We start from the raw sequence: 12822 nt of genomic DNA on the forward strand, positions 1-12822 counted from the left end.
TGGCGGGGGTGGGGACGGTTGAGAGCTTAGCGCAGGCGTACAGCCGCCATCGCTGCTGTAGGAGTTGAGGTGAGGGAGGGGCAGAGGGAGCACAGGGGGGCCCGTGGCGGAGGGGCGGGGGCCTGCGGGCCATGCAGGACCAATAAAAAAAAAACTGAAAAAAACCTGTGTTCCATAACCGCCAGGTTGATGATTCAGGCTATGTTTCAAACAGAAGCCCGGTGATGCAGTGGTTCTTCTGCCTGACTTCGGTGCAGGCAGGATGGGTTCGATTCCCACCCTGTGGTGGCGTGAGTGTGAGCGTGAATGGTTGTTTTTCTCCTTGTGCCCAAAGAGATAGAGTATTTTTACTGACCAAATTAACAAAAAACAAGCTTAGTTGGTACCTCAGATTTGCATACTTTTGTGACCTGATAATTAATCCACATTACTTTGCTGAGATTTGAGTCTTTGAATTTATCATTTTGAATATAACATCTTCTCCCTGTGCTTGATTGAGTGATTCCTTCATTCATTCACAATTCTTTAGATAGTTTTCCCTCTTTTGTGTTCACGTCTGTTTGTTTATTCTAATAAATATTCTTTTTGGACCAAAGATAAACTGGTCCAGCCCACGAAATGTAGTTGGCATTAATGTGGCTTGCAAAGCAAACTAAGTTTGACACGCCTTCCAGTTTAGAGCCATTGTATGACAGTCTCATTCCCAACTAGGCACATTTATTTTTAAAAGATTCCCATAGCTGGTAACCCATGACCATGTGAGGATCACAAAAATGTGGTGGCACTGTTTTTGTAAACACAGGCTTATAACAAAAGTCGGATTGACCAAAAATAAAAAAATCAGGTCAAGTGCTCAGCTACATCAAAAGCTGGGAAAGAGTAGATTCATCTTTTCTTTTGTGGTTTAGATGGTGACATTCAGTACTATGTTGCCCAGGAGAAAATGACTCAGCTGAGAGTCACAAGGAGAACCTGAGGAACCTGCAGCTCATGTGCCGCATGAAACGTGTTAGACTGGATACCATGTTTGGACAACCAGTTGTAAAACTGAGTCATCGGACTTTGGGGGATGACGCAGGCACAACGTAGACGGATCACCAGAAAATGGCGTGCCAGAGAAAGACAAACAAGACCAGGAACTTGGTCAGGTTGTGGTCGAGATACAAAAGCTAATGGGTCTTCTTCTCCCTCATTGGAGCCAATCACAGTCACTCGTGTCAACCAATCAGAAGATGACTCAACGCCCCTTTTTTAATTGACATTTTATTTGAATTTTTGTTTCAACTTAATCAATGAACACAATAAATAAACAATATATTTTTCATTTGTAACTTTCCACATAATTGTAGCAGGATTCTCGCCATGGCATCAATAAATAGGAAGTAAAGTCAACATTTTTTACAGCCAAACTTTTACTACACTTATTCAAATGAGCCATAGCAGCGGGCCTGCCTACACAAGGTAGACATAAATAAGAGTAATTGAGAGTCAGACTATTAGATACGAGGCAATTAGTGTGATGAATTGCATGCAAAAGAGCAAAAAGAGAGGATTGGCACTTGGCTCTAGATTAGCAAATGGCTTGTGAGAACACTTTTTTGACTGAAAATTAGCACAGGTGGTGTCATGAAGACACTGAATACCAGATCATTCCAGTATATGAGGTACACGTGCAATACCGCAATGGGTTTAGAATTAGTATATGCTACTTTAAAGATCTATTCTCTTATATAACTCTGCGATATATTGTAAAATAATCTTTTTTCTAAGTGTTCTATCCTATGATATCTGGTAAAATACACATTTGAGGTGGGACGCTTACAAAAAAAGAAAAGGCAGGCGATGGAAGAATGTCTAATCTAATAAAAAAAAGTGTCATCATTGTTGAATTGTACAAAAGTATATACGTATATTTATATACAAAAACTATGATACAAAGTAAGTGCTATCTTGGGGTACAATAAAAGAAATCTGGTAAGGTAAAAAAAAGTTTTGAAAAAAGTGGATTACAACCATGAGTTAAGGATCTTCAATCCTTTGTCGTTGATTTCCTTGAGGCAGATTAATGTGAAACCTGAAAATGTGTTTTTCAAGTAGTGTTCAGCCTTAATTTCTCTGTTCCTCCACGTCAAAGTCTTCAAAAGTAAACGGAATGCGCAGGACTAATTCAGTCAAGCCATCCACTTATACCAAAGGAGTATAAATCTACCTATATTAACCGTAATCTGCATTGAACAAATGTTAAATTATTCCCATCCCAAATCCCAGTTCAAAATCAACACAGTACCCAAATTAACTACAAAAACACTGTGTCTGAGGTCCCATATGTTGTCTTTCCTAGGGGCAGCCGTGCAGTCTGTGCCCAACTTGGCATACCTTAGTGTTTATGTGAGGTCCAGTTGGAAAATTGGCACTCTTTCTGGAATGTTGCAACGAGGAGGGTGGGGAGATGTTCACTTGTTGGATTCAAGCGACAGCCCAACAACTCGTCGCTTGGCCTGATAGAAATCTGTTGGGAGAGGGAGGAGGAAATTGAGTATACAACAAGGTGTCTACTACTATCGTATAGTGTACGCAAAACTCAAACCACTCAAATCATCCAAGTTGAAATGAATAGAAATGTCATCAATCCATTCCTGTTGTTTGCTCTTTAAAAGAACTCGAGTATTTCATATGAAGTGAAATACAGTGAAAGGTAAAAATTAATTAAAGTCCTCTGCATGCGTTCACTCAATGATACTCATTGATACTCATTGATACTCATTGATACTCATTGATACTCATTGATACTCATTGATACTCATTGATACTCATTGATACTCATTGATACTCATTGATACTCATTGATGAGCAACAGCATGACAATGTTGTCAAAAAAATTCTGAGACTTTTTGTACTTTAAAATTTACTCATTTTCATGTACTTTTTGTTTTAAATTCTGAGTCTAGCTCTCATGGAATAACATTTAAAAATATGAATTCTTTATGGCTCTCTCTGTCAAAAAGTTCCCGACTCTTGCAATACACAGTATGTAATAATATTATACACATCTGATAGATTGTGACCAATGGCCAGTCACTTTGATAATAGTCATTTTTGTTAAGAGGATAAAGAATATATTTACCAGTGAATACACGTGGAGCACATTCTGAAAATGTACCTGTAATGTTAGTTTGTCTCCTCTTGAGTCCCGCGTTCTCCTTCCTCTTTGGTGTTTTCTCCACATTGAAAGGACATTTCTCGAGCTTGCTTCCCGGGACGTTCTCCTTCTCGCATTCCGACGACGCCGTCCTGGATTTCTTGGGACTGGGCGTCACCTGTGTCACCTTTTGACCAACCGCTTTCCCCACCACACGGGTTCGGTAGAGCAGTGGCACCGTGGCGTCCGGAACGCTTTCCCACTTAAAAGGGCCGCAAGCCAGTGGCTTGTCCGACGCGAAGTCGAAACTCCATCGCTGCGACGCCTCCTCCAGGTCTCTCCTCAGAGCGTCCTGGTAGTCTGCCTGCAGCTGTTCTCTGTCAACTGGGCCGAACAGGTTCCGCCGTGTGGGGCGTTGCCCCACGAAGGTCAGGGTCCGCTTCGCGTTGGCTATCATTCGACACTATAAAGACATGCAGAAGTTGGAAACGTCACTTTAGCACTTTCCTAAATACATTCTTTCTAAAAAAGAGGAATACAGATTTCTTTATTCTTCAGTTGGGTTTTTGTTAAATGGTCACCCAACAACAGGGGTCACAAACTGATTATGCCAAGGACTATATTGGGTCCTGGTCTTTGTTCCAACCGACCCAGTACCGACAGTTTAACCAATGAAATGTCTTTTAAAATAAGTAGCACTTGCCTGCAATCAACTGATTACACTTGCAAAAGGTATCCCCTTGTTCAGTCTCATTGAAAATCTGAACTCCTTTAAAGACCAGTTTGAGACCAGACCAACACCTTAATCATCTGGCAGTGGCTCCTTAGCCGGTAACCGGTCAAATAATCCCAGGGGCTATTTAGCCGGTAACCGGTCAAACAGCCTATATGGCCCCATATGGCTATTTAGACGGTAAGAATCCTGTGTGGGGTAAATAGTAAGAAACTACGGCTACGGAGCCACTGCCTAAATAATAGTCATTAAATCCCTATTCACCTAATGTTAAAATCTATCAATTGGCAATAACACATCAAATTTCAATAAGATTGGTTGAATGGTTTAGAAAATCCCCTATTCACTCAATGTTAAATAATAGGATACCCATTATCTACATCAGGGGTGGCCAAGTCCGGTCCTCGAGAGCCCCTATCCAGTCTATTTTCCATATCTCCCTCCTCTACCACACCTGAATCAAATGATCAACTCATTAGCAAGCTGTCCAGAAGCTTCATACCGATCCCAATTATTTGATTCAGGTATGTTGGTGGAGGGAGACTTGGAAAACAGACTGAATAGGTGCTCTCGAGGATTACATCGTAGCAGAAAGATTATTTTATATATTTATTGAATTGAATGCTTTTATGTATAATGACATGTAAAGCTTCACCACAAAGTGCACAAATAACAACAACAAACAAACATACAAATAAATATTCAATAAATAATCAACAAATAAGTCATAAATAAATAAGTAGCCAATAAATAGGTGGTCAAAAAAACAAATAAGTAGGAGTGCACAAATAACAACAACAAACAAAGAGATAAATAACTAATAATAAAAATAATAATAATGTAATAAATAAATAAGTAGTCAACACAATCAATAAAAAAGTATTTATTTTTTTAATTTTTATCAAACACCAATTTCTATTTTTTGAGGCGTAATAGTTGAGAAAAATAAAAATAAAAGCAGTATTAGTAGTAGTATTCAGTACAGCCCTAATTCTTACACCGCATGTTACGCTCTGACATCTTGTTAGTATAGTTTCAAATTACAATTATTTACAGCGTAACATTATTTTAATTGATTTGTCTTTAAACAAAATAGGGTGAAATTACAATTGCAAACATTTTGAGTTGAAAAGAATACAATTTAACTTTTTACCATCCAATAATAAAGTTGCAATGCATGACAAATGACAGTTTTCCCAGTAATTTCCCTTATTTATCTAACAATACAGTACAGTACTGTCCTGTCTATATATTAGTAAATCCCACAAAAAGCCAGTTGATATATATACCTTTAAAGTTAAAAAAAAAAGTTCTTACCATTGTCCAAAGCTTCCTCAGTGAGAACAAGACAGCATCTCAGACTGGTGTTACTGGTAGTCTATTTATAATGCGGAGACATGACTCACAGGTCTCAGGGAACTCCCACATGAACCTAACTAGTACATGCCCAGACACAATCTCACAGACATGTGAGGGCAAGTTCTACAGCTGCTTCCCTACGAGCGTAAAACGCCATCGCTAGGAGACGCTCTAATATCAGGCCATATGTCTTTTGAAAATAATGAGACAGTAACTCTCATCCAGGAAAGGTGGGGAAGGACAAGCTCTAATTAGACTAAAATACCCCATTTTTTTTCTTAAAGTTTTGTCTTGTTGGGTAACAAAACGGTGTTCACTATGAGCGTGTTACGAATGATATTTAAATAAAAATGAAAGTATTTCCACTTAATATAGCAGTATACACAGTATTCTGGATGTTTGAAAAGTCGAAAAGATGCATCATACAAACTGGCCACAAGGTGGAGCCATGTCAGAAAATGCATAGGGCGTTTTTCCAGGAACTGAGGCTCATTTTATTTGAAACACAGGGAACATGGAAACATAGTGACCTAGTTTACACTTTTGAAATGACTCGTAAATAGTAAACCACTATAATCAAATCCTTTACACTTTCCTTACAGTTAAGCCAAATGTAATCTGTTCATGTCTACCATCAAAAATGTGTGAAATTGAACAATTACAGAGTAGTGTGGCAACAATCCCCAAAAAGTGACATTTTTAAAAAGTCTTTAAGTGGAAGTGATTTTCGACGTGGATCAAGCAAACTCCACATTTTTATAATCACCTAATTAAATTAGTATTTAATGTGTTGCCATTTTTTTTTAAAGGAATAGAACGTGACATTTTGATATGAGGTGGAAGTTTCAAAATACTTTTTGAAACACATTTCGTCCCGGTGAAACGGAAATGACGTCAGGGAATGGGATGGACGGGAACTGAGTAGTTCCAAGAATTCAAGGCTACGGCGGGAGAGGGAGACTCCGCCCAATTACTATGCCGGTACATGTGAACTCAAAACTCGTGTCAACCGAGTGTGTTAGTTCTCAACTCAACTTGACCCCTTGACCCAAATACCGTGGAAAGTAATCTCTTCCATATTGAAATGTGTATTTTATTTCAATATGAGACCCACGTCAATATTCTTGTAAAAAACTCAACACAAATTAAGTGTGTCATTTATTTATAACACTAGTGTACTAGTAGTGACTCGTACATACAATTAAATCACTCAACCAGTTAAAGCCATCCCTTCAGAACACTATAAAACTAAATAAGATGTTTAATTTACATCAAAACACGACTACGTTCAATTTATAAATTGTGAAAAAAAATCCAAATAATTTCACTTACATTCTTAGTGTCCATTTGTGAAGTTGGGTTCTTTATTTGATTGTTGAATCTTTCGGTTGAAGTCGCCTTGAAGCTAAATTTTGTTTGATAAACGCAGAAATCGAATACTTCTTGACAACGTCTCAAGTTTTCTCAGACGGGTGGACGGTCAGAGACTTTATGAACTCCGGTGGGCGGGGACACCATGCGAAGGCGTGGCTTGTCGAGTCCCGCACGTGTATTGAGCCCCTTAAACATATGCGTACACGTGACACTTGGATGTTCTGGCAGGAGGAAATTCCAACATAGGAGAGGCCCACATTGTGAATGTAGGGTAAATGTGAGTCATCATTCATTCCTTAATACTCTCATTTGTGTTGTTGAAATGTGAAATAGAAACGGAATAACACGATCATGAATAGAATATTTCCCCACAAAAAAGCCATTTTGTCTTTCAACCACTGGTGGTCTTAAATTATGCAGGATTCAGTACGTGGAATTTTGCTACCTATTTTAGCTTTTTGCCTTAAAGGGCCACACACACTAAACCAGGGGTTTTCAAAGTGGTGCTCACGTATGTGATTTTTTAAAAAAAAAAACGAAAATTTTGAGGTTAAAAAATGTAACATTTTTATGTAAATCAGTGAGAGTTTTGTTAATTATGACCAGGACGTATTTTCATTTTATCTGCACTTGACAAAACTACTTTCTTTTCCATCTTCAGATGCAGTAGGCAGCAGCCTCTCCCAATCTATACAGCGGAGTTATCTGATTCGGGATGCCCGTACTTAGCTGGGATAGGCTGCAGCATCCCCCACGACTCTAGTGAGGAAAAGCTGTTCGGAAAATGAATAATTGAATGTTATTGATGAATGCAAGCACTTTTTTAATGATAGAACTGTATTTTAGAATGAACTCAACAAAACTCAAATAAATGAACTTGCTTGACCTCTGACCCTAAACAAGTTCTTCATCAAGTAGTTATGGATCTCATCTCATTTTCTGAACTCTTTATCCTCACTAGGTTCGCAGGGGGTGCTGGAGCCTATCCCAGCTGACTTTGGGCCAGAGGCAGGGGACACCCTGAATTGGTGGCCATCCAATCGCAGGGCACAAGGAGACAAACAACCACCCACGCCCAATGTTCCCTCTAAGCTGCGCGCGTGCGCAATTGCGCACTACTCTCGTCTTCTCTGCGCACAGCAAATCATATGGAGCGCACAAAATAAAATCCCTTTTTTAATTTATTTTTTTGCTGTGAGGCCGACGCGCAAACCACTCATCCGCCGGGCCGCCCATTCATAGATATTAATCATTTGTGAGGCACAATTCTATTTGTATACACCTTTCACGTTTCAGTACATATTGTTTTCCATATCTCCCTCCACCAACACACCTGAATCAAATAATCAGTATCAAGCTTCCGGACAGCTTGCTGATGAGTTGATCATTTGATTCAGGTGTGGTAGAGGAGGGAAGTATGGAAAACAGACCGGAGTTGGCCACCCCTGGTATACGTTCTAAAAGAGAACAGTTTGAAAGGCCCTTGTGAGTTAAATAAATAAATGAAAATTTTGTTGTTGTTGTAATGGTTGGCATTACTTTTCAGAATTAAGGTGAAAAGACTGAACTTGTTTGAAACGACCAGTATTTTTATTTGAGACATTTTCATAGTATCATAGTATCAAAGTACAGAAAATGAAAAACTGCATCAGACATGTTCCAACCAGGTTGTCTTGTGGATCACAAGTAGATGAAAACTAGCTTTACCTTGAAAAGTTGCACAGTGAACATCTGACGGCATCACATTTGATACTTAAAAAAAAATCAAATATTCACAATGAAAATGAACTTGCACTATGTCAAACTGCACATATTCATTAAGACGGCAAAAGTAACTTGACAAGTGATTACTGATGGAATGGTGGGTGGTATACCTCCTTCAGGACTGGTCAAAGGCCTCACCTCACACCCAATGTTTGCGAAATGATTATAAAAAAAAGAAGAAAAAACGGAGACTAAAACACTTGATAAAACCTAAATCAAAATCAATGTCGATGATTTAACAGTTACAGCTGCTTTCTTCATCTCTGTTCCTGTTCTACTTTCTGTCATTTGATCTGGAGCGACTGTGGAAAAATAAAATTGCAATTCAGTCCAAGGCCCGCTGAAAATCCAGCCAAAATATTAAGTCAAGTACCTCCTAGACCGAGAGAAGGATCTTGAAGGTTTGTGGTTCCTATCCCGGGAGAGGGACCGCTCCCTCCTCCTATCTCTAGAGAACGACCTGTATAAGAAAGAAATCCCAGGAAATTAACAATTGCAAATGACAATAAGTGACGTAGTTTGAACACACAAAATCAAAGATAACGTAAAAAAAGTGACAAACCTGCTGCGGCTACGGCTGAAGCTCCTCCTCCGTGGAGATCTGTATGGGGGAAATACCCAGATGTTAACAATATCCACGGATGCCTCTATTATCGTTCCCCTTAATGCACAATTCACGTTAGTTTGTGGGTCCCCATCAGACCTGCACTAAAATTCGTTTTTGAAACTAAAAAATAAAAAATAAAAACAATAGCATTGGAACATATGCCAAAAAGTTCATCAGGTTTCACCTAACCCACAGTACAAGATTCATTCAACTATGTTATTTAGAAGATGAAAATGGACTGAAGCCTCAAGATGAGCCGACTAACGCCAACCCTCCCTGTGAGATGGAACGCTCCACCGTGGACTGGCACGTTTGGACCGGATTTCAAGGTCTTACTGGTCCACTACACGAGCAGAGAAGTTAACAGGCGTAAAGTACAAATTAGTCGATAACTATGCTCCCAAGCCTGTAAAGGATAACCTATCAGAATCTCTGGACTAACACCAGACATCTGATGGTGCACCCTTCACCTTTGGAATTAACAGTAATGTGCGAGGAGGACACAATGACAAACTTATATGAACGAAGGAAAAAAAATAAAAAAGAACTATAACAACCTTGGTAAAGCAGCTGTCTCTTCACTTTTATAACTGTTATCAGTGTACTGAATGAAGCAGGAAAACTTACTAGTATTTTTGGTTTTCAACAAGCTAGATATGGCGAAAGGGAGGCAGACTGTCGGTCGGGTAGGAAGAATTGGCAGAATAGGCCTGGCCAGATGCTGCGAGGCGATAAGGTGGCAGGCAGGTGGAGGCTGGCTGCGGCCTTTTTCCTGCTTTAATTGGTTAGCCCAAGGCTGCCGCTGGTAGGCTGTCGACATTTGGAAACGCGATACGCCGATTGGAATGTGAGGTGGCCCGTTGCCGTTTGGGTTAAGGTTGAAGGAGGAGGTGGTTGAGAAGAGCATGATGAAGAACCAATGGCCTGGTGCAACCTGACGACTGGCCATGCCTGGGTCATGTGACAGCGCCAGTCAAGCTGATTGAGGCACGATGGTCAGCAGTCACATGATGCTGAAAGAGGACTAGTTGATTGACTCTGAGGGTGGTGAGAAGAGGCATGGTGGTGGCTCTGCAACGGGTTTCATTCTTATTAATATATATGAAAAATAAAAAGCATCCTCAAACAAAAAGGAAAGCATCACATTTGGCACACTTACCCCTTTCCAAAAAAAAAAAACCTTTGGTGCTACGTCACACTTTAGACGAGGAAGCCTTAACTCCACATTCTATGCTTTAAGTTTACAATTTGTATTGTGGAAAAACTGCTATTTATGGCGCCGTCTCCACAAAGTGATTACTTTTAAGAATTCAGCAAAAATAATTCAAACACTACTGGTCTTTAAGATCAAGCTTCCCAACTATTTACATTAATTTAGTTATTTTTCAAGGACAGTTGGGCTGAAACGAGTGAAGTGTTTTTTTTCTCCTAAACATGGTTTTACATTTACATAAATTCCTATGGAATATATTGTGTCATTGTAGTATGATACTGTTTGGGTCAAGGATTCCTCAAGTACCCCAACTATGAGAACAAATGTTACGCTGTACTATAAATAAGTATAGCGCTTGGAACCATATATATCATAAGTGCATTTTTCATTGAAAGATTGAGGATGGCAGGTGAAAAACCCCACAAACAAATCATTTGGCGGGGACTACCTAAAATAACAGGAGCGTCGGGTTTGTCACATGTGGTGGTATATAGTTACCTAATTGTGCCTCAAAAAATGATGTGTTGAAGACATTGATAAATTGAGTCTGAGAGATAGGAAAAGCTTATGACTGCATACAAAGACGACGTACGTAGTCCTAAATTGGAAACAATACCTTCAGGAGATATACCATGAATGAAAGCGACTGCAAAAATCGGAGGGATTACGTAACGATTGCGGGCGACGGTAAACCAGTGTCAAAAACATCTTTTGGGTCACCTTCGCCTCAGTGGTGGACTGCGCCGCCTGTAATCATCTCGGTCTCGGGGTCGCCTGCTCCAGGACGGCGGGGCGCCACGGGTTCGACTGCGTTTCTCCCCATTAGACAGCTCTACTCGTACACGGCAACCACACAATGTTCTAGGGAAAACAGATTAAAATGGGGGCAATTAGTACAAAGATTATGACGGCACAGTGATTAGAAAAGGTTTAGGCAATCTTGATGATCATTTATTTATAAATAATTGGGTGGGATCAACAGCTACGTATTACTGATGGGTTTATGAGGCATCACGTATCGTTTCATTGCTGAATACTGACACCCAGTGGACGTAAAAAAAATCCCTGCAGGAAACAGTGGACAAACTGGCACTGATTTGATGGCCTATTGTTTCCAATACCATCATTTACATATTTGCATTCACATTTTTTTGTTCCATATACATCATGGAATTAAAAATGATCCTTGATATTTGAAACAGATGATAAATTAAATGAAAAATCTGTCATAGTTTCTCCAGTGTTTTGTAATTGAGTGCATTTAGTTTCTTTGTCTCAGTTTCTCCTGCTTTGGAGAATATGCGTTTGTATGCATACAAACTCGATTTTACAAGCCGCAGACATCTTTATGAGGTTCAAGGCTTGACAAGTTCACGTTGGTTTCTAATTACCCAATGCTACTAATTAACAAGTATGTTAACAAAATTACCCAGGTGCCCACATTTTTGCAAATGCGTGTAATATAGTTTGGATATACCTATATTCCACCACTGTTAGCTTGAAAAACCCAGTATCAGTTCTCAAATGTTTTTTGATATACCAAAATGGAATGGCTAATCCCTACATTCAATGATTTATAATTGAAAAGAATGGAAATTTCCTGCACTCAACCTACCTTCCATCAAGTTCCCGTACAGCATCAGTCGCATCTCTGGGGTCTTCAAACTCCACAAAGGCAAAGCCTGGGGGGTTCCTCGCCACCCACACACTGCGGAGGGGTCCATAGTAACTAAAGGACCTTTCTAACTCGGTCTTGTTTCCATTGTTGCCCAAATTTCCAACATAGACCTTGCAGTCAAGTGGACATTCACGGTGCATGGCTGGATCTGTCCAAAAAAAAGATTTATTAAGGGAATAATCAAGGTTTAGGTGTTTTGTTTTCGTATGCCAAATAATGTGCAAAAATGCGACCAAGCAGGATACGCACAATATAAGAATGAAAATATTTCAGGAGATTATTTAAAATAGTCTCCCGATCTTTGTAGACGGTAAGGGAGGATCTAGGCCTGGTTTTTCGTCTTGTGGCTATGCTAATGTTAGCTCGAAATGCCCTTGTACAGTCAAAAGCATCCACGAGTAAAACATATCTACAAACTATTAAACCAATTTGAGTTTTCTCCTTTACAACCGATAAAGTGTTAAACTTAAAAGGAATCAGGACTGTTCCGTCCTTTCGACGAGAACTACAACATCGATACAACTAAAATGGCCGTCGCCCGTTTCAAGGCCTTCGCGTCGTCAAAATGAAACAATGGAGCGGATGTTAAATCTCACAGCGATTCACCCAAAAGTACAAAAAAAACAACACTCAATCACATAATCGCACTTACACCATGCCGCAAAATTGACTTACCTTATCGGTGTTCTTTAAGGATTTGATTTGGCGTGGACTGCTCCGGATATGTTGCACTTTTTCAATCGCGGTGGAAAATGGCGTGTTCTTTCGTTCGTTCGAACCCCAAGCTAGTACAAAGAGGGCGGGGCAAATGTAGGGTTTTTTTCCCCGTTAAGAAATCAAATGGAACGCCGTCTATCCAATAGACTCGTCAGCTCGACACCCGTTTAATGAATAACTAAATATATGTGGTTGAAATTTTGTCAAGGAAAATTTTGTCTGCTTTTTCGCAAAATGC

General features: G+C 39.7%; 2 protein-coding genes across 4 annotated transcripts; both read right to left on the reverse strand.

The window, feature by feature from the left end:
- Positions 1–1244: 1244 nt before the first annotated feature.
- Positions 1245–6746, reverse strand: cdkn1a (cyclin dependent kinase inhibitor 1A). 2 transcript variants are annotated; one of them, XM_077603886.1, is made up of 3 exons: positions 6564–6746; positions 3161–3602; positions 1245–2509 (listed from the first exon to the last, which is right to left on the reverse strand). In XM_077603886.1, exons 1-3 carry the CDS (start codon positions 6576–6578, stop codon positions 2454–2456), a joined length of 513 nt encoding a protein of 170 aa, XP_077460012.1. In that variant the 5' UTR covers positions 6579–6746; the 3' UTR covers positions 1245–2453. The 2 variants fall into 2 exon arrangements, with proteins under 2 accessions (XP_077460012.1, XP_077460013.1); XM_077603887.1 differs by lacking the exon at positions 6564–6746 and adding an exon at positions 5190–6537.
- Positions 6747–8173: 1427 nt separating this feature from the next.
- Positions 8174–12740, reverse strand: srsf3b (serine and arginine rich splicing factor 3b). 2 transcript variants are annotated; one of them, XM_077603250.1, is made up of 6 exons: positions 12543–12735; positions 11805–12015; positions 10910–11050; positions 8932–8970; positions 8743–8829; positions 8174–8671 (listed from the first exon to the last, which is right to left on the reverse strand). In XM_077603250.1, the coding sequence occupies exons 2-6, from the start codon at positions 12005–12007 to the stop codon at positions 8644–8646; spliced, it is 498 nt and encodes a 165-aa protein (XP_077459376.1). In that variant the 5' UTR covers positions 12008–12015; positions 12543–12735; the 3' UTR covers positions 8174–8643. The 2 variants fall into 2 exon arrangements, 1 of the variants encoding a protein (XP_077459376.1); XR_013300648.1 differs by having other exon boundaries at positions 8640–8671; positions 8932–10047; positions 12543–12740.
- Positions 12741–12822: the final 82 nt, after the last annotated feature.

Source organism: Stigmatopora argus, chromosome 6 (genome assembly GCF_051989625.1).
Source record: "Stigmatopora argus isolate UIUO_Sarg chromosome 6, RoL_Sarg_1.0, whole genome shotgun sequence".
Lineage (NCBI taxonomy): Eukaryota > Metazoa > Chordata > Actinopteri > Syngnathiformes > Syngnathidae > Stigmatopora > Stigmatopora argus.